Raw genomic sequence first — 17,902 nt, forward strand, 5'->3', positions numbered from 1 at the left:
TTCATTGTTACCTGTGGATTCTTGGAAGTGATGCTGTGCTGGCTATGCTGCCTTCAGGTGTTATCGGAATGACGCCAATCTGGGAAGTCAGCGGCCAAAACTGTGTCTTACCTACACGCCTGATACATACTAACCCGAGCAGGTTTTAAGTCAAAATAAATGTACTCACAGATGTCAATATGACTTTATAATTGTAATACTTTTTAATGATGAGTTTTAATGATGCACATTGACAGCTGCTGATGTGTTTATGCGTCTCTTTTGTGTAGATACGTGATATTGTTAAATATGTTATGTGTGTTTTTATTTGACAGTAAATCGAATAATATCTGTTGTATCATACAAGAGAAACAAAAGTAATTAAATACTGTTTTTGCTGTAAAGTCGTTTTTTTTTTTAAATTTCCACTCGAAAGTAATTTATTTGGCCGGTGTGTCACATTTACGAGTTTTCGATGAGCACCTGAAGGCAGCAAAGTTTAACCAAGTTTGGAAACTTCCGCATCTCCGCCTGAAAACTGCGAATAAACTGCAGGTAAACTGTTCTAATTTCATCAAACAGCACAATACATTTGAAGATATTTAAGAGAAGATGTTTACTTTTACACTTATGCCGCCGTATGGTCAGAAAACTTTAGCTAACGTTTCTGCGCCACAAACAGTTTAGCATGTGTCGCTACGTTAGCTCAGCTAGCAGCGGTCTGTTTGTCTGGCTGTTGTTTTTAATAACACAATAAATGGGAACGTAAAGTCTTTTTTAATAACACGTATTAAATATTAAAGAGCCAGCACTTAACACGTGAGTGAAGTGAACATGTCATTCCTGAGAATTAGCATATCCCGGCCATGCAATGTAGAACTCTACACCAGACTCCATTTAAATTTCAGCGAATTTAAGATTTCTCAGCATAGCAAGAGCTGTAGACACCTGCTTGAGAAAGTTTTAAGAGCGTCCATGACTGCAGGGACTCTTCTGGTAAATTCGGTGCATGTATTATAATCTAGTGTATCTAGTAACCGTAGCAAATTATTTGATTATTAAAATCAACACATCAGTTCACACGTTGCAACGCGATAGAAATAGAAATTAGAATTTGAAGTCCTACAGCCGCAGTTTAGTGGATAATGTGTAAAACAAACAGCAGCAGAGTGGAAGCAAGGCGGCTAAACTAAGACAACAAAATCCGCTTTTAGTGGCACAAAGCTTCATTTTAAGGTTATGATGTGAAATCTGTAACAGTGGAAATATTTCACATGTTGTTGTAGCTGATTGATTTAAATGTCACGTTCAGCTGTGAGCCTAAATAACAGGAACACTGCTCCACCTTTACCAGCTTACAGCAGTGCACTGTGGGACTTGTAGTTCTAGACACAGTCTGTCTATATGAGGGACGTGTTTTTCAGTCATGATGACTCACCAGCTGTTTTATTTGTTTTTATTTTTTTCCCAGAGTTCCCTCTGAGCTCCTGTGACCTCTGACCTCTGCCATGACGTCCACGTCCATCGCCACGCTCGGTGGGGTGGTGGTCGTCACTCAGGTCATTCCCCAGGATGAGAAAGCCATCCCGCTCCAGACTCCTGCCACCGCCCCACAGGCCCCGCCCCCAGCCACGAAGGCCCCGCCCCCATCTCCCGCAAAGATGAACGACATGACGAGGACCTTCCTGAGGGGCGAGCCGCTGGGCCTCGGGGTCAGACACTGAAACAGATCAGAAATTATGGTTCACGCTGGTTCTGTGTTTTTACCTGTTTCTGCAGATTTAATGGACGCTTCAATCCAGAGCGCTTTGTTCATTTGTCAGTTCTTTGCAGTGAGATTTGGTGAGGGGTCCGTGGAGCGGTGCCTCCCCAGGGCGGTGCGAGAGAGTTAAGGGGGGGGTGAAAGGGATAGGTGCATGCAGGTGTCGTAAAAACAACAGGAAGTCACTTATTGTAGTTTGGCTTTTGATTTGGCAACAAAAATCGCACTTGTCCTTCTCAGAGTCATAACTCGGTGAGATCTGAACTCGCAGACACGATACTCATATTTTTAGGTTCGGTGCGACTCGCACGTCCAGAGGACGTCATCGTCTCTGACGTCCGTCCAGAATAAACCTCCAGAAACCAGCTGAGACACCAGAGAAGAAAGCCGCTGCAGAACCTGCCTGAGAATCCTGCTGTTTCTAAGTTTCCTTCAGTCTCGCAGTGATCCAGAGACAGCTGTCTGTCCGTCCACGGGTCCACTGCAGACAGGAGCTGCTGACTGCTGGTTCGGCTGCTCTGACGGGACAGTCTGACTGCATGTGAACACATACAGGCTAAAAAACACTTCACTGACTCCATGGCAGCAGGGATGCGATGAAGGGGGCACTGGGAGGGGGGGCCCACAGAGTCAGGCTTTGAAAACCCCTGTTTTAGAGTGTAAAGCTCCACTGCAGAATTTAAACGCAGGACTTGTACTTTTACTGCAATAATAGAGGACTGTGTGTGTGTTTCAGGTTGTTCAGATCTCCGTCGGCCTGCTCTGCATTCTGTTCAGTCTGACCGCCGCCTACTCTCCGATCCTGATGGTCCACGCTCCGCTCTGCCTCGCTGTCGCTGTACGTAAACATGACTCGCTCACAACAAGTAACAGATTACTGATTAACAGCTGTGAGCAGCCGGAGGTAGAACAGAGTCTGTGACGTTAAAACAACCTGTGTCTCTGCTGTGGTTCAGTTCGTGGTCTCCGGCTCTCTGGCCGTGGCGGCGGCGAGACGGACTTCAGTCACACTGGTGAGTTCTCACACCTCATCTGTCCTTTTGTTGTATTCACACTCAAAGCTTCTGGATGGACGTGGAGGGAGACTGAACACGTGATTCAGCTACAGGATGGGACATGTTTTGTCTTTGTTTGACGCCGGTGAGACGTCCACTGTCTTCGCTCCTCTGGTTCTGTTTATGGGGAAATAGCACATATAGACAGGAAGTGGAACTGAACCGTCTGCACACGGCACCGCAGTTAGACATGTGAAAACATGTAAGATTTTTTGTTAAATACGATATATGCATGTAGTGTATTACTATAATGTAGTTTTCATTTTTTATATATATGTTGGCTGTTCAGTGTATATGTACAGTATATCTGTATATACTGTGTGTGTGTGTGTGTGTGTGTATATATATATATATATATATATATATACACACACACACACACATAGTGGTGTGCAAAAGTGTTTGCCACCTTTTAAATATAAGTCAAAGATAACACAAGTAAACGCAAAGTGCAGTTTTTAAATGAAGGTTGTTATTATTAAGGGAAAACAAAATCCAAACCTACATGGCCCTGTGTGAACAAGTGATTGCCCCCTAAACCTAATAACTGGTTGCTCCACCCTTAGCAGCAACAACTGCAACCAAGCGTTTGCGATAACTTGCAATGAGTCTTTTACAGCGCTGTGGAGGAGTTTTGGCCCACTCATCTTTGCAGAATTGTTGTAATTCAACCACATTGGAGGGTTTTCGATGATCCAAAACACACCAGCAAGTCCACCTCTGAATGGCTGAAGAAGAACAAAATGAAGACTTTGGAGCGGCCTAGTCAAAGTCCTGACCTGAATCCTATTGAGATGCTGTGGCGTGACCTTAAAAAGGCAGTTCATGCTCGAAAACCCTCCAATGTGGCTGAATTACAACAATTCTGCACAGATGAGTGGTGGGCCGAAACTCCTCCACAGCGCTGTAAAAGACTCGCTGCAAGTTATCGCAAACGCTTGGTTGCAGTTGTTGCTGCTAAGGGTGGAGCAACCAGTTATTAGGTTTAGGCGGCAATCACTCTTTCACACAGGGCCATGTAGGTTTGGATTTTGTTTTCCCTTAATAATAACAACCTTCATTTAAAAACTGCATTTTGTGTTTACTTGTGTTATCTTTGACTAATATTTAAATTTGTTTGATGATCTGAAACATTTAAGTGTGACAAACATGCAAAAAAATAAGAAATCAGGAAGGCAAACACTTTTTCACACCGCTGTGTGTGTGTGTGTGTGTGTGTGTGTGTGTGTGTGTGTGTGTGTAAATTTCTGTTCAAACGTGGGAACAAATTAAATATTTAACTGTAATGACGTTCGAATTCAAAATGCACAGTAACAAGATTCGAAAAGGGATTTGAAAGGATTCGGATCCGATGAGCAGATTCCAGTAAGAGGACGGGTTTTAGTGAATGGCTCAGACCTCAGCTGGACTCTGTGTGTTTGCTGTGGGTGCAGGTCTGGGCGTCTCTGGTGTGGAACCTGATCAGCGTCGTGCTCGGCCTGGTGGGCGTGGCTTATGTCTGCTGGCTGCTGGCCGATCGCCCCCCCTCTGAACGGTTCTGTGGTACCAAGACCGTCGGGCAGTTCGTGAGCACTAATTACGAGTGCATCAACACGATCTGGATACTGAATGTAAGTTCATGTGACTGATCCGGGCCTCGGGTCCAGACTGTTCAGGTCTACGGGACTGAACGCGTCCCCTCAGGACCCGGAATCACGTTATGATGTTATATTGAATATGTATCAGCAACGAGCGACGGACGGACTTAAATTCTAGCGTCTTTTTTAAAAGAATGATCTGTAAATAAAAAGAGATTTAACTTAAATGAAAGAGTCGGATCAGACCCAGCGTCAGCAGCCAATCAGTGTTAAAGGATTCTGATCGGGTCCCTAACGAGACATTTTGTTTGTTTTAAAGGTGAAGTTTCTCTTTAATCGCTTGTAATGCGGTAAATTACATTTTAACCAAAGTTATTTTACTTCCTGTCTGGTTTAGAAAGACTGAGGCGGGATTATTAATACTGGAATATTGTAATAATGTTCGAACAGAGCTGGAAGACCAGATAACACAGTTTGATTGTTTCTCCGAATATCTGAAGTTTGACGCTAAAATCTGCAACCAGGAGCTGGTAACGTGTGTGTGTGTGTGTGTGTGTTTCCTCTGGTGTGTGTGTTGCAGGTGTGCGTGTACGGACTCCTCGGTCTCGTCCTGGTTCTGCTCGTCCTGCAGGTTTGTGTCGCCGTCACTGTCTGCGTTTTCTCTGGCAAAGCCATCAGACGCCGCGACCGCCGCCCCCCCATCACGGTGAGGCGCTTTACTTCAGACACTTTCAAGCTGTTTTTTATATTTAACATGTTTTTAATGTTCTGAGCAGGATTTAATTCGGTTCGAGCAGCTAGTTAACCGCAGCAGCACAGCCAGAGTAATTCCCACGGCACTGTAGCGGTGATTTTAGGAAACAGTTAAATATAAAAGTTGTCTCCTTGTTAATTATTTAGCTTTGTTTATGTTGAGTTTATTCTGGAAAACAATGAAATATATAATAAGAAGGAGTCATGAAATCTTACAGTTAGTTATGGTCATTAATCCTCCACAGAGCGGATTTTTAATCTGTGCAAAGTTTCTCAATAAGAGCTAATCATGTGGCAGCCGAAGGGTTAAGGCACATCACTTCCGCTGTAGACAGGAAGTTAAAGCTCTAAGTAACGCGCTCAGAGCACTTCCTTGTTCACCTGGGCAGACAGAACATCGCCTCACTTGCTGCTTTTAGGCCATTTGGCGAGAAAGCTACCGAGCGTTTAGCTCCTTTTACCAGCTGCCCTCCGTGAGCTCGGACGTACAGTCTGTCACGAACCGGTTACCAGGCAGGCTCTAATGAGAGACGCTGTCCAGGTGCATGATGGGAAATGTAGGATCCGGTGTTTTGGGAGTCAGATTCAGGATATCTCCACCTCTGCTGCTCAGATTTAGAGCTTTTTAATCCGTCGCTCACAAGTCCAAGCACTTTATGGAAGTGACAGACGAAGACTAAACAGTTAACATGATGATGATGATGATGATGATGATGATGAGTTTTTGGTTTGACCTTTGACCTCCAGGTGGAGGTCCATGATGGCAGCGCTCTGCTGTCCGGTGCAGCGTCGCAGCTCGGCAGCGACGTCGACCTGTTGGACAGCGAAGACTAGCAAACCTCCACATCGCCTCCAAACTCACCGTGAGCGAGGAGGACAAAACCTCTGAATGCCACTAGTATACTGCAGTAATACCACAGTAATACTGCAGTAATACCACAGTAATACTGCAGTAATACTACAGTAATACTGCAGTAATACTACAGTAATACTGCAGCAGAGTACATCATATTCTGACTCTGGCTGTCTTTCTAATCTGTAATCATCTTTCCAGCAGTTTCTCTCTCTCTGCTCGCCATCTGTCCATTTCTGCTGCTTTGTCACTTTGACAGGGGTCACACGGTCATCGTGTGACGCTGCATTGTGGGTAATGTAGGGGTTAATCTGCTAAAGTTGTGATTGTGTTTAAATATGGAGCAGATGATACAGACTCTAGTCTTGTGTTTTATTTCAAGAACTGGAACTGTAATGCACAGTCAGCCGTCAACAGAGAGGGCAAACTGAATGATGACGCTTTGCAAACAGCAGGAATCTGAGTTTAAAGATGGATGTTTTGCTCAAATAACTGAAACTTAATACATTTTATTTTCATGCCCGAATTCATCAGAAGACACTAAAAGTAAAGAGTGACTTCTTGAAAGCTTTTCACAGGTTATCTAATGTTTGTCCCAAGCCAAGGCAAAATTAAACAGACACATTCTTGAAGGGAGTCTGGTGACTTTGCGCCAGTATCACAAATGAGCATATTTACAGTAACTGTTCAATAGGTGTGTGAATTTAGAAGAGTTGGAAATGACCTTCAAGTCGTTATCCATCATGAATTTAGTTAAGTCGGGTAAAAAAACAAATCCTTCTTCTTATGAAGCTACAATAAAAGCAAGCAAAGGCAGAGATAACGTGCTCTAAACCAAACTCTACCAGAATTGTCACAAAAGCAATTGCTGCGGTACTTGGGCACACAGCATTTCTAAAACACATTTACCAACAAAAACAAAGGTATTACGGTATTTTAACGAAGCTTAGTCGAGATTAATCTGCCACAGGGACGCAGCCGACTGCTGGCTTCAGGTCTGGTTCCTCGGGTCTGCAGGAGCCCAGCAGAGGGCACACATCAGACCGGTCCCAGTGGGAAAGGAATATAGTACAAATTAAACAATATTAATAAAAATTGAATAAGAAATAACATCATATGGATTTACAGTGATAATGAAGTGTGATCGTTGACACTGTATAATAGATAATGAGTTCATGTCTGTAAATTATATGAAGTCACTTTATGACCCTGGGAGTGGAATCCGGCCCGGTCTGTTCATTGTGACAGCAGTTACTTGCCTTTTTCCATAGAACCTGTAGTGATGCTGGAATCAGACCACACAGAGCTCCGATTGGTCGAGATAAAACGTGCAGTCTGTCGCGTCTCCGAGCCAGAGGTGTTCAGACACACCTCAGGAGGATTTCATGGTGCTTTCAAACACGCGGTGACTGACTGAGTCAAAACTCAGATCTGAACACACATTTTTAGATCGATCGTCTCTGAGTAAACCTCATGAATCAGCTGAGACGCCAGAGCAGAAAGCGGCTGCAGAACCTGCCTGAGAATCCTGCTGTTTCTAAGTTTCCTTCAGTCTCGCAGTGATCCAGAGACAGCTGTCTGTCCGTCCACGGGTCCACTGCAGACAGGAGCTGCTGACTGCTGGTTCGGCTGCTCTGATGGCGGGGAAGTTAAAGTTAGTCTCACTTAATTTTACTGATTTGAACACTTGCGTATGCTCTGATATGGTGTTTTCACCTGAAAGGTGGCAGAAATCAGTGTGCACTTCACTGAGTAACTAAACCACAGTGAGAGCTTTTCTTAGCGACAGAAATGAAAAGTCAGATGTGATGGATGAAAATGTGTAAACGTTCCAGTAGCCGAGATGAAAGTGTTTGCGCTCTGAGAGGCTTCTCCTGTGTCTTTGTTCCTCTAAGCGTTTCTGTTTGTACACAACGGTGATTCAATAAACTGAAGCTTTTTCTCACTGAAGAAACATCAGCGCAATCTGCAGACTTTGCTTTTATAAATGTAGATATATTTTCACTTGAATGTGTACCTGCTGTCATCTAATTCAGTTTGTTTGGATCAAACCTATAATAATATGAACTAATCAGTATGTAGAGAACAGCCACATTTATTGATTTCAGATTATAATTCTCTGTTTTCATTTGTGAGACGCCTGTGTGTGTGTGTGTGTGTGTGTGTGTGTGTGTGTGACAACAGGAAGTCCAAAGATTCGCACACAAACCAATCAGATTGTTCCTTTTCTTCAGCGTCACACAGTCCTTTTTATCCATTACACAATATCTGATGAAAACTTCCTGCGTCAGCACTAACAGCAGTTTATCTGCACTGAAACACAACAGAACAGAGCGTGTGTCATATATTCAGTAATTACAGGACTTTAATTAAAGCAGGACTTTTACTCCTAACAGAGTATTTCTACACTGTGGTGTCTGTACTTTTACTGAAGGACAGGATGTGAGTACTTCTTCCACCCAGCACACACGCATATATTAATATATTAAGGGGTGGGGGGGTTGTAACCTCCCCAATACTCATAATGATGAATGAAAAATATGAGCCGTTATAAAACACGATAAAGTGGTTGGTTTTCTCACGTGGCTGAAGATATGCTGAAGTGATAAATATCCATTTTTACTAAAACTGGAACAACAAATTGAAACTTTACAAACTTGGTGCTTTTATACAAAAGTGAGTGATTTTACGCACGAGGTGGTATCCTGCAAGCTTCCGGCTTTTATTGTGAAGTTCGTAACCGGATGTAGAATCCGGTAAAGTGGGCCGTTAGCGGTGTCGCGCCTCTCTACCGGCAGGTTTTCTACTCTTTCTGGCGGTGTCTATTCTTACAATACACATCGAAATGTCTTGAAATGTCGACAATAAAACCCGTAGAAGTTAAAACAGAAAAGCCGTTGTATTTCCGCTGAATGTCGGCGTTGACTGTTAGCTAACGGGTCAGTTAGCTGCTGTTCGAGCTTCAGTCCGACGTGTTGCCTGTTTAGGTCAGTTAGTTAGTTAGTTAACGTTAGTCTGCTGTGTTAGCAACATGCTAACTGCTCCTGTGAGATTAGAGAAGTGGATGAAGATGATTTTACTTAGATGTTAAGCAGCTAAATGGCATTAAAAACATAAAAAATGATCAGTAATATTGTGCATCAAGAGCCTAAAACGAGCTAATGCTCTCAGCTAATGTAACAGAGAGTTCACACCGCAAGTCTTAATGCTCAGATCAGATTTTTTTTTTTTTTGCTCAGATCCGATTTTTTGTTTGGCTGTTCACATTACTTTTTAAAATGTGGCCTATATCTGATTCCAGTGTGAACTGTCTGAGGTTTCAAACTAACCCGCATGCGCAAAAGAACAACAACAATGACGTCAGACGCAGCACGCGGTCGCGCTAAAGTTCGGGAGGTTATGGAGGAAGTAAGCATTTTCGCGGTTAGTGGAGGATCCTTCCAGTTGAGCTTGAGTTGAAGTTTCTCCCCATGTGCTAATCAGGTCTAACACCTCCCTCTCCCTGCGCTGACTCGCTCCATCGCTGTTCTCCACATCTGGTCAAGTTTTTAATGTTACTGTCTGTCGTGTCTGGGGCTGACTCGCCGGCGCATAACTGTGACAAATGTCGACGCAGATTGACGTAAAAGTCGCATCAAATCCGCCTTGGTTGTTCACACTGCGGCCGCATTGAAAAAAAATCAGATCTGGGTCTGATTCAGGACCACATATGTATGTGGTCTAAATCTGATTTGAAAAAAAATCAGATCTGGGCAAGATTTGAGCGTTCACACTACCTCTGAAGAGGTCTGACCTGGTCACTTGACCCCCCAAAAAATCGGATTTGGGCCACTTTTGCCTGCAGTGTGAACGGGGCCTTATTCTCGTTGTCATTTGTTCCAAATGTGTTCGTTGTTTTAATAATTAAACGTTTTCCTTTCCTTCCCCCCGGCTGTGTGACTGTGAAGCGTTCAGTTTGGCGCCACCTTCAGGCCAAAACTCCTCTCGCACACAACAAATATCCAAATCTACTGGTAAGATTTTTATAAACTCACTTTTACAGTTTTCTCCAGTTGCTAACAAGCTGTTCAACACTGAAACCACATTTTCAGAACTCTTCACACAGTCAAACAGCTGATCTCACCTACAAAACCAAACACCGGCAACACGTCTCATTCAGAAACACACATTTCATTCACACACTGACCTGAAACACTAACAACAGGCAGCGTCACATGACGGATGAACTCTTCTTTTTTAAAGTTTCACTGATTTTAAATACTGTAACACAGTTTCACTTTATTTATTTAAATTTTTATATGAATATAGAACTTGAGAATTAGAACCAAAAGGTGAAAAAAGAGGGGAAAGCTCCAGGGCTGCAGTGATAATAAATAAAGAATAAATAAAATGCTTCCTACACGTTACTGCAACAACATGTGCAGCTGTTCGTTACAGTAAATCACAGCGATGCTTCCAGTCTGCTCTCTGTCCTCATCAGCATCACAGCTGATAAACTTCCTGCTGGACGTCCGATCCGTCCGGCGGCCTGCAGGAGACACGTCTCCGCTGCCTCCAGGGTTTCAGTTTACTTTCAGCAGTTTAAAAGAATTACTGCGGAAATGCTCATCGTTCTGTTTTGAACGTGTGTGTGATCATTTTGAATGCAGTGTGCACCTGTCCAGGTGCAGGCTCCACCTGGACAGGTGCTCAACATGTTAAAACATGTAGTATTTGAGGTATTAATGCTTTTATGCACGTTTCCATAGACTGCCATTAAGAAGTATCCATAAAACAATTGATACTGTCCAGTATATTCAAAATAATCTCCTAAATCTGCTCAGCGTGTTTCCTGCAGTGACCCGTTCAGACCCCGTTAACGTTAACAGACCTGCTGCTTGCTCTCGTCTTCCGGCGCAGGTGAGGAAGCGTCATGGATAAAGTGAGGAGGATCCTGGTTCACGTTTGTAAGGAGCGAGCGGCTCCGCAGCGAGCTCGGTTCGTTCAGGTCAGTGCAGATTATTTAAAGGGCCGGCTACCAGCGCACGTCACCAAACATTCTTACTGATTTGAATTGCTTTATGTTACACCTGGAGTCAGTTCGGCTCACGTCATATTTCTTCTTCTTCTTCTGCTGTCAGAGTGTAACCGGTCACTTCAGCGACTGCGGCGCTGACCAGGTGGAGGTGAACTGCTCTCTGGAGAAAAACCAGCTCATCCTCTACAGAGGAGACAAAGGACGAGGGATTCCTCTGAAGGTCAGACACACGAAACCTTCTGTCTTTAGAGGATAAAGCTGCCGATATTCAATATTTCTCTTACTGTCAACAAATCTCAACGTGTCTCTCCGTCTCTCAGCGCCGTCTCACTTCCTGTCTGCGGCGCTCAGCTGCGAGCCCGTTGGTTCCTGCTGAAGATCTTTAAAAACACAGATCTGTAGTTTCCTGTTTAAAAAGGCTCAGTAGTTTCCTCAAACAGCTGCTCGCTGTAGTTTCTATCAGACCAACAGGAGGAAACAGTGCATCTGTTGGGGACTATTTCCAGCGGCGGATGAATCCACGTGTGGTGCTGTAGTGAGTGTTTGGGGCAGCAGGACGGTGTGTGTGGGGCGGAGTCAGAATAAACTACAGTGTGTGTGTTCATGCTGATACTCACACACACACCTGTGTGACTGTTCATTCAGGATTTGTTGACAAGAAGAGAAAACACAGAATATGATCAGAACTCTAATATTTACCCCTCCACCTCTGTAACATCCCTCTCGTCCTTTTCTGTCCTAGAGGCCCGCCTTCTGTCCCATCAAACACCTGTCAGTCACGGAGGCAGCTGCGATCCCATTGGACGTCCAGCAGCGTGGAATAGATGTGGGCGTGGCCATAATCCTGCAGACAGCCAATCAGAGAGTGTTGCTGACGCGACGGGCGAAGGAGCTTCGGATATTTCCCAACGTCTGGGTTCCTCCAGGTCTGACACACACTGATGTCGGGTAAAGGGGCAGGTGCATTATGGGAAACGTAGGACCGAGTGTTTTTGGACTAAATGTCAGGATGTCTCCACCTCTGCTGCTCAGATTTGGACCGTTCTGTTTTTAATCTGTCTCTTCTGAGTCCCCCAACTTTATGGAAGTGCGATACTACATAACTGCAGTGGCCCTTTAACACACATCGTATTTAACACGCACGCACACACACACAAACCTCTGTAGGAGTGTTTTTGTGTTTTTAATCTTTCATGGCTTTGTTTTTTCTAGGCGGCCATCTTGAGCCAGATGAGACGGTAAATAATGAATTCAAATGATTTTATGTGACTTGTGCACAGTGCGTCTTCTTTAAAGTGTCATTCACGCCAGAGTAAACCTTTTGTATTGTGTGTGTGTGTGTGGGTGTAGCTGCTGGATGCGGGCCTCAGGGAGCTGATGGAGGAAACTGGACTGAAACTGGAACAAGAGGAAGTTTCTCCAGAAATACTGGGACTCTGGGAGGTGAGGCAGACACACAGACAAAGACATGTACTAAAGTAAAAACTCAAACCAGACTCATTAAAGAAAACTGTATATTTTTAGTTGTCTAGTTTCAATTCAGTTCAGTTTAATTTTATTTATCAGAATCAGAAAGACTTTATTGATCCTGAAGGGAAACTCTTTGTTACAGCAGCTCGCCTTTACGTCAGCGCACACAGGAGGAAGTGCTAGCAAAATATATAATACACTATAAAAACTATAAAAACAGGTCAGAAAGTAAATGAAGTATCAGGTGGGTATAAGTATAAGATAAAATAAGTGTGACGTACCAGGTGGGTTTACCGGCAGATGATGATAATACAGTATAATAATACAATGTAATAATATAAGTAATAAGCAGAGGTGCATGTACTGTCGAGTTAATATATAGCGCCAATTCATAACAGAAGTTATCTCACTGCACTCTTCCTATAGAGCAGGTCTAGACCGTACTCTTTATAATATTATTTACAGAGACCCAACAAATCCCACCATGAGCAAGCACTTGGCCACAGCGGCAAGGAAAGACTTCCTTTGAGAGGCAGAAACCTCGAGCAGAACCAGACTCAGGGGGGGCGGCCGTCCACCCGCTGCCGGGTTAACTAGACAGGAAGTGAAAATAATAATAATAAATAACGTTCCACGGGCCATTCTCAACACGTTTCTATATGTCTACATGTCTCTATATTCCACAATAACCCCTTTTTGGCTGCATAAAATAATGTTTTAAGTTTGTGTGATGTTTACTAGTTTAATGTATTGAATCAGTTTTGAACCTCGGGGCTCCTCAACCTGCCACAGAACTATAACTGGAGGTTTGACGACCGACAACATGTCAGTCAGACAGCTTTGAAGTTGGAGGTGGATGTTTTGACTCTTTTGATGGAGCTGCCTGCGTCCAGTCTTTGTGCTAAGCTAGGCTAAACATGTCCTGGACCCGTCTCTGTAATGAGAAGAGTTTTCTGCTTTAATACATGCATTAATGGTGAACATTTAAAGGTATATTTGACTAAAATCAACCCCGTCTGTCTCCTGTCCTTCTGTCTGTCCTTCAGTCAGTGTACCCTCCCATGCTGTCCAGAGGACTTCCTCAGAGACATCACATCGTCATCTACATGCTGCTGCACTCCTCCCTCTCTCACCTGCAGCTACAGGTACTTTGTGACTGTGGACATGGCTTTGACGTGACGTGACCTCAGTACGTGACAGTATGGTATCCGTGTCGTGTCTTCAGTAGTTTTCCTGTCTGGTTGTCTGCAGGCCTCTCTGAGCCCGTCTCCTGCCGAGGTCAGCGCCTGTCTGTGGGCCGACAGCCGGCTGGTCAGAGCCATCGTGTCCTCCGCGGACGGAGAGGACGCTGAGGTTCGAGTGGACGGCCTGCCGAGCAGCATCAGGTATTACTGTCTGTGGACGTCAGCGAGCCAGTGTTTTGAACGAAAACCCCGATCCTGCACCGGAAATAAGACTGAAATATATTTTCTTTAATATTAATGTTTTAATTTAATCAGGTGTCTCAAACCTCAAACTGCCTCAAACCGCCCTCCTCTTTTTTTGTAATGTTTGAAAAATAATGGTGTCTCGTGGGTCAAATGTTCGGCCTCGTGATGCCGTCAGACGGTAGTTTGAGACCCCTGGTCAAAACTTCTCCTGGCAGGTAAATGATTTTAGTGAATTTCAGACCCCGCATGTAGCTGCAGATGTTTCCAGACTAGTTTCAGTTCCTGCACCGACCTCTTTGTGTTAAAGCAGTCTGTCTGCTGTAAGTGTGATGTGTGTTTCTTTCTCTACGTGACCTTTTTATTGTTATGAAAACAAACCGTGTACGATAAGCACGCAGGCCTCAAGAGGACATTTAATAAGCACAAGTATATTACAGTGAAATTCTGATTGCGTCATACTGATCCAGCTCAGAGCTCATCTTGTCGAGTACTAACTTCCTCCTGACCACTGTGACCTTTGACCTCCGGCTGTGTTTCCAGTGTGTCGCAGGTTTCCACAGACGGAGCTCTGAGTGACTCCACTCTGCCTCTGACGGTGTTCGTCAGCCAGGCGCCGGTCAGCGGCCCGGACGTGGAGCGGGTCAGCACCGGGACCAAGTTCGCCCTGGAGCTGTGGCTGAGGAGCCTGGAGGCCTCTGACCTCTGACCTCTGACACCCCGACCCTGCAGGCATCAGGAAGGACGGCTCTGGATCAGAGAAATGACCCTCTCTGTAAATGTCACTTTTATTTTTATGTACTTTAAATCTCATCTTTGTTTTTCAATAAAACACACCTGAAACAGAAATGACTCTCCAACAGTACCTGAGGCTCCCCGGGTGGCAGCGCGGACATCTTAAAGCCCGGACCGCCTCGCGGCCCTCAGTGGCGTTGTTTTCTCAGGAAGCAGGGGCCAGACTCCCTTATTATGCAAATCACTATCATTTCAATAAAAATATTTAATATATTCCTTTTGTCACATAGCAGGCAGTTCTGAGTTAAATGTAACACCCATCCCGTCTCCATCTGCAATGACTTATTACTAAATCTACGCTTTCTGCAATTACATGACAACTGCGCAAACTCCATCTGCTGATGAAGATCAAGTGATGTGACAGAAAACATCAAAACAGCTATTAAATGGCCCTTGAGGTGAAACTATTTTGTTCACAATTTAATGCAAAAAAAAACAAACACTTCAGACTTTGACTGCTTTGACTGTGGATGTATTTCATCCATCTTTTCATTGTTTCTTTAAATTGGTGAAACAGCGCCCCTCCGGGATTTAACGGCTGGTAAGCGTCGGTCTGTGTGGTCAGAGGTGGTATTGCAGCCTCGACGGCACCGCCAATCACGTCCAGTTTACAAGCGAGAAGCAGGTGAGGCTGATTAAAAGATTAAAACGTCTTATCAAACGGTCAGATATCGGAAATAAACTGTCAGGTGAGCTGTCGCACTCTGGCCTCACAACATACAAATCATAGCAAGTTAAGTTAGTAACGTTAATTTAATCAAATGTTTATTTTGCTAGATTAGCTATTTTAGCTAGCGGCAGCGATGGCGGGAGAAGTTCTGTTAACAAACAAACAAAATGGCGTCGCAGCAACAAAGTGCAGCGGGACGTTAAAGTTACCTGAAGAGGAAATGGCGCAGTTCGCCTCCATGAAGGAGAGGAATATAAACAGTGTGAGTGAATTACAGCCTCTGCCGTCTGTAGGCCCGGTGTCTTCTTCCTTCCTGACTGTATCTGTCTTGTTGTTGTCGTGGAGGTGACAGCGAAGGGTGATCTAACGTTAGCAAGGTTAGCTTAAATGTACTGCCTTGCTTTTCCTGGACACTGTTACTGTCACACATAAACACTATACATTTAGAAATAATTTACTATTTTCCAAGTACTGTAATCAAGTACTGTTTTGGCATACTTGTACTTTTACTTGAGTATTTCCATTTTGTGCTGCTTTATACTTCTGCTCCACTACATCGCAGAGGTTGCACTTTTTACTGCTCTACGTTTATTTGAACATTAAAACGCTCTTACATGTGCAGTATTTGTTAGTGATTAAAAAACAGAATAATATAAATATTTGAAAGGAGCCATTCTGCATAATGAGTGCTTTTAGTAACATTACAATAACTCAGGACTTGTCCTTGTAATGGAGTATTTTTAGACTTTAGCACTTCTTCCACCCTGATTTTCCTGTGTTTTGTTTTTAGCCGCACTCTGTAATGAGTTAAACGTCCCTATTAAAGCCTCCAAATCTGCTTTTCAGACATTTTAATACGTTCTGCCCCAATGTATGTGAAAACATTTTAGTTAAAATAAAAGTGTCAGCTCATTTATACCAATTTCTAATGTTTTTATTGTTGAATTTGTCAAAATGTCAAAAGTCTGGCATGGGCTTAATGGGCACCTAACATAAACTGTCTTAAAAAAAAAAACAAACTATATAATTACTGATGTTCTGAGGATAGTAAATGAGTCAATGTCAGGATATACAGTTAAACAAATAACTTTAATTGATTTTCAAATGTTAATTTTAAACATTCAGGCTAGTAGTTTGGAAACACCGTTAAAAACAAGAAAGAAGTCGACATCTCTGCAGTTCCCAGCTCCTCCTGGGCTCAACGTAGGCCTTAATGTATACAGTCACATATATAATAATATGATATTTAAATATGAGTATTAATTATCTGAGTTATGGAGCCGATTCATCGGCTGAGTCAAAATTAGCGAGGAAAATCCCTTTATGGTTATTCTACCCACGTGACATTTAAAAAAACAACTATATGAAATAAATCTATATACGGTGCACGAACATAACATGAAAAGTAAATATTGATCATGCAGAGAAGGTATCCCACCCCAGACTGATTACGCCACCAGCTAAACACACACATGTACTGTCTAATTAACAGTATAATAAAATAAACTGCATACAGTAATGTAAACTACATGCTTACGATGCAGCATGTGGTCTGTTTGCTAACATGCTAAACTCATATTTTCATTTCAGAAGAAACAAGATTTCTAATCCAAGTAATATTCTAACATTTGTCTTATTTAAAAACACTAATCACTTCAATTTGTTTCTGATAACAAATGAGCGTTTATCAAAAACAGGAGGAGAAATATGCAAAAACTGGAAACCAAAACCTCTCCTGGGATCATTGTCAGTATCGACAAATCTGATTGGCTTAAAATAAAGTGTCATTCATGTAACGAGCAGCTCCATTGGAAGAAACAACACACAGCAAAAAATTGTTTTTAAAAAATATGGTGCGTGGGCTTAATAATGACGTTTACCCTCATTAATGACTGAGGTTATTATTATATTTATAATTGTTTATTAGATAGATTTCCTTAACAACTATTTTAGATATTTTATTAACTGTATCACAGATATGTTTTAATATAAACTGTCACAGATTATATGGCACTAAATGTTGAAGTATATCAAACATCGTCTGCATGTTTATATTGATTTCTTTTTCACGTAAATGAACAAATGTTTCTCCTTTTTAATGAGGCGATGAGACACGTAGCACCAGATTTACGTCTTTATTTAAAACTGTGGAACAAATCGGGTCCAAAGAACATTTGATATATATATTTATTATTATTATTATTATTATTATTATTATATATTGAGATATTTCAGGTCCATCGGAGCCGAGTCAGTTTATTGATCTGTTGGTGAGCTGATTGGCTCTTTATTAACTCACGTCATCAAAATAAGCAAAATAAGCAGGTCTTAGTCGATAAAGTCCATCGAAAGAAAATTAATCTGCAACTATTTTAATAACTGATCAATCATTCAAGACAGTTTTCAAGCAAAAATGCCAAACAGCTCGTCAAATGTGAGAATTTGCTGCCTTTTCTCGTCTGCTGGTCGGACAAGACGTTTGATGGCATTTTTCACAGTGTTACGAACCGAATGAATAATTGATTATTCCAGAAGATAATCAGC

General features: G+C 42.8%; 2 protein-coding genes across 9 annotated transcripts; both read left to right on the forward strand.

Moving 5' to 3' along the window:
• Positions 1–378: 378 nt before the first annotated feature.
• Positions 379–7,938, forward strand: si:dkey-7j14.6 (uncharacterized protein LOC556585 homolog). 2 transcript variants are annotated; one of them, XM_044206831.1, is made up of 7 exons: positions 379–534; positions 1,451–1,691; positions 2,478–2,579; positions 2,698–2,754; positions 4,230–4,406; positions 4,954–5,079; positions 5,874–7,938. In XM_044206831.1, the coding sequence occupies exons 2-7, from the start codon at positions 1,488–1,490 to the stop codon at positions 5,958–5,960; spliced, it is 753 nt and encodes a 250-aa protein (XP_044062766.1). In that variant the 5' UTR covers positions 379–534; positions 1,451–1,487; the 3' UTR covers positions 5,961–7,938. The 2 variants fall into 2 exon arrangements, with proteins under 2 accessions (XP_044062766.1, XP_044062767.1); XM_044206832.1 differs by lacking the exon at positions 4,230–4,406.
• Positions 7,939–8,072: 134 nt separating this feature from the next.
• nudt17 (nudix (nucleoside diphosphate linked moiety X)-type motif 17) lies at positions 8,073–15,095 on the forward strand. Of its 7 annotated transcripts, none has more exons than XM_044206825.1 (10): positions 8,073–8,421; positions 9,927–9,992; positions 10,879–10,966; positions 11,100–11,216; positions 11,739–11,922; positions 12,209–12,234; positions 12,347–12,439; positions 13,513–13,611; positions 13,718–13,851; positions 14,437–15,095. In XM_044206825.1, the coding sequence occupies exons 3-10, from the start codon at positions 10,892–10,894 to the stop codon at positions 14,600–14,602; spliced, it is 894 nt and encodes a 297-aa protein (XP_044062760.1). In that variant the 5' UTR covers positions 8,073–8,421; positions 9,927–9,992; positions 10,879–10,891; the 3' UTR covers positions 14,603–15,095. The 7 variants fall into 7 exon arrangements, with proteins under 7 accessions (XP_044062760.1, XP_044062765.1, XP_044062759.1 ...); XM_044206824.1 differs by lacking the exon at positions 8,073–8,421 and adding an exon at positions 8,475–8,966 and having other exon boundaries at positions 10,848–10,966; XM_044206826.1 differs by lacking the exon at positions 8,073–8,421 and adding an exon at positions 8,476–8,966.
• The last annotated feature ends 2,807 nt before the right edge of the window (positions 15,096–17,902 follow it).

This window comes from Siniperca chuatsi, linkage group LG9 (assembly GCF_020085105.1).
Source record: "Siniperca chuatsi isolate FFG_IHB_CAS linkage group LG9, ASM2008510v1, whole genome shotgun sequence".
In the NCBI taxonomy this organism is placed as follows: Eukaryota; Metazoa; Chordata; class Actinopteri; order Centrarchiformes; family Sinipercidae; genus Siniperca; species Siniperca chuatsi.

Bases quoted from the DNA above. Each gene is read 5' to 3' on its own strand.
- si:dkey-7j14.6 (XM_044206831.1), top strand. From the start codon at position 1,488: ATGACGTCCACGTCCATCGCCACGCTCGGTGGGGTGGTGGTCGTCACT. The intron at 1,692-2,477 runs GTCAGACACTGA...TGTGTGTTTCAG, and splicing joins GCGAGCCGCTGGGCCTCGGG to GTTGTTCAGATCTCCGTCGG. The intron at 5,080-5,873 runs GTGAGGCGCTTT...TTTGACCTCCAG, and splicing joins ACCGCCGCCCCCCCATCACG to GTGGAGGTCCATGATGGCAG.
- nudt17 (XM_044206825.1), top strand. From the start codon at position 10,892: ATGGATAAAGTGAGGAGGATCCTGGTTCACGTTTGTAAGGAGCGAGCG. The intron at 10,967-11,099 runs GTCAGTGCAGAT...TTCTGCTGTCAG, and splicing joins AGCGAGCTCGGTTCGTTCAG to AGTGTAACCGGTCACTTCAG. The intron at 11,923-12,208 runs GTCTGACACACA...TGTTTTTTCTAG, and splicing joins CAACGTCTGGGTTCCTCCAG to GCGGCCATCTTGAGCCAGAT.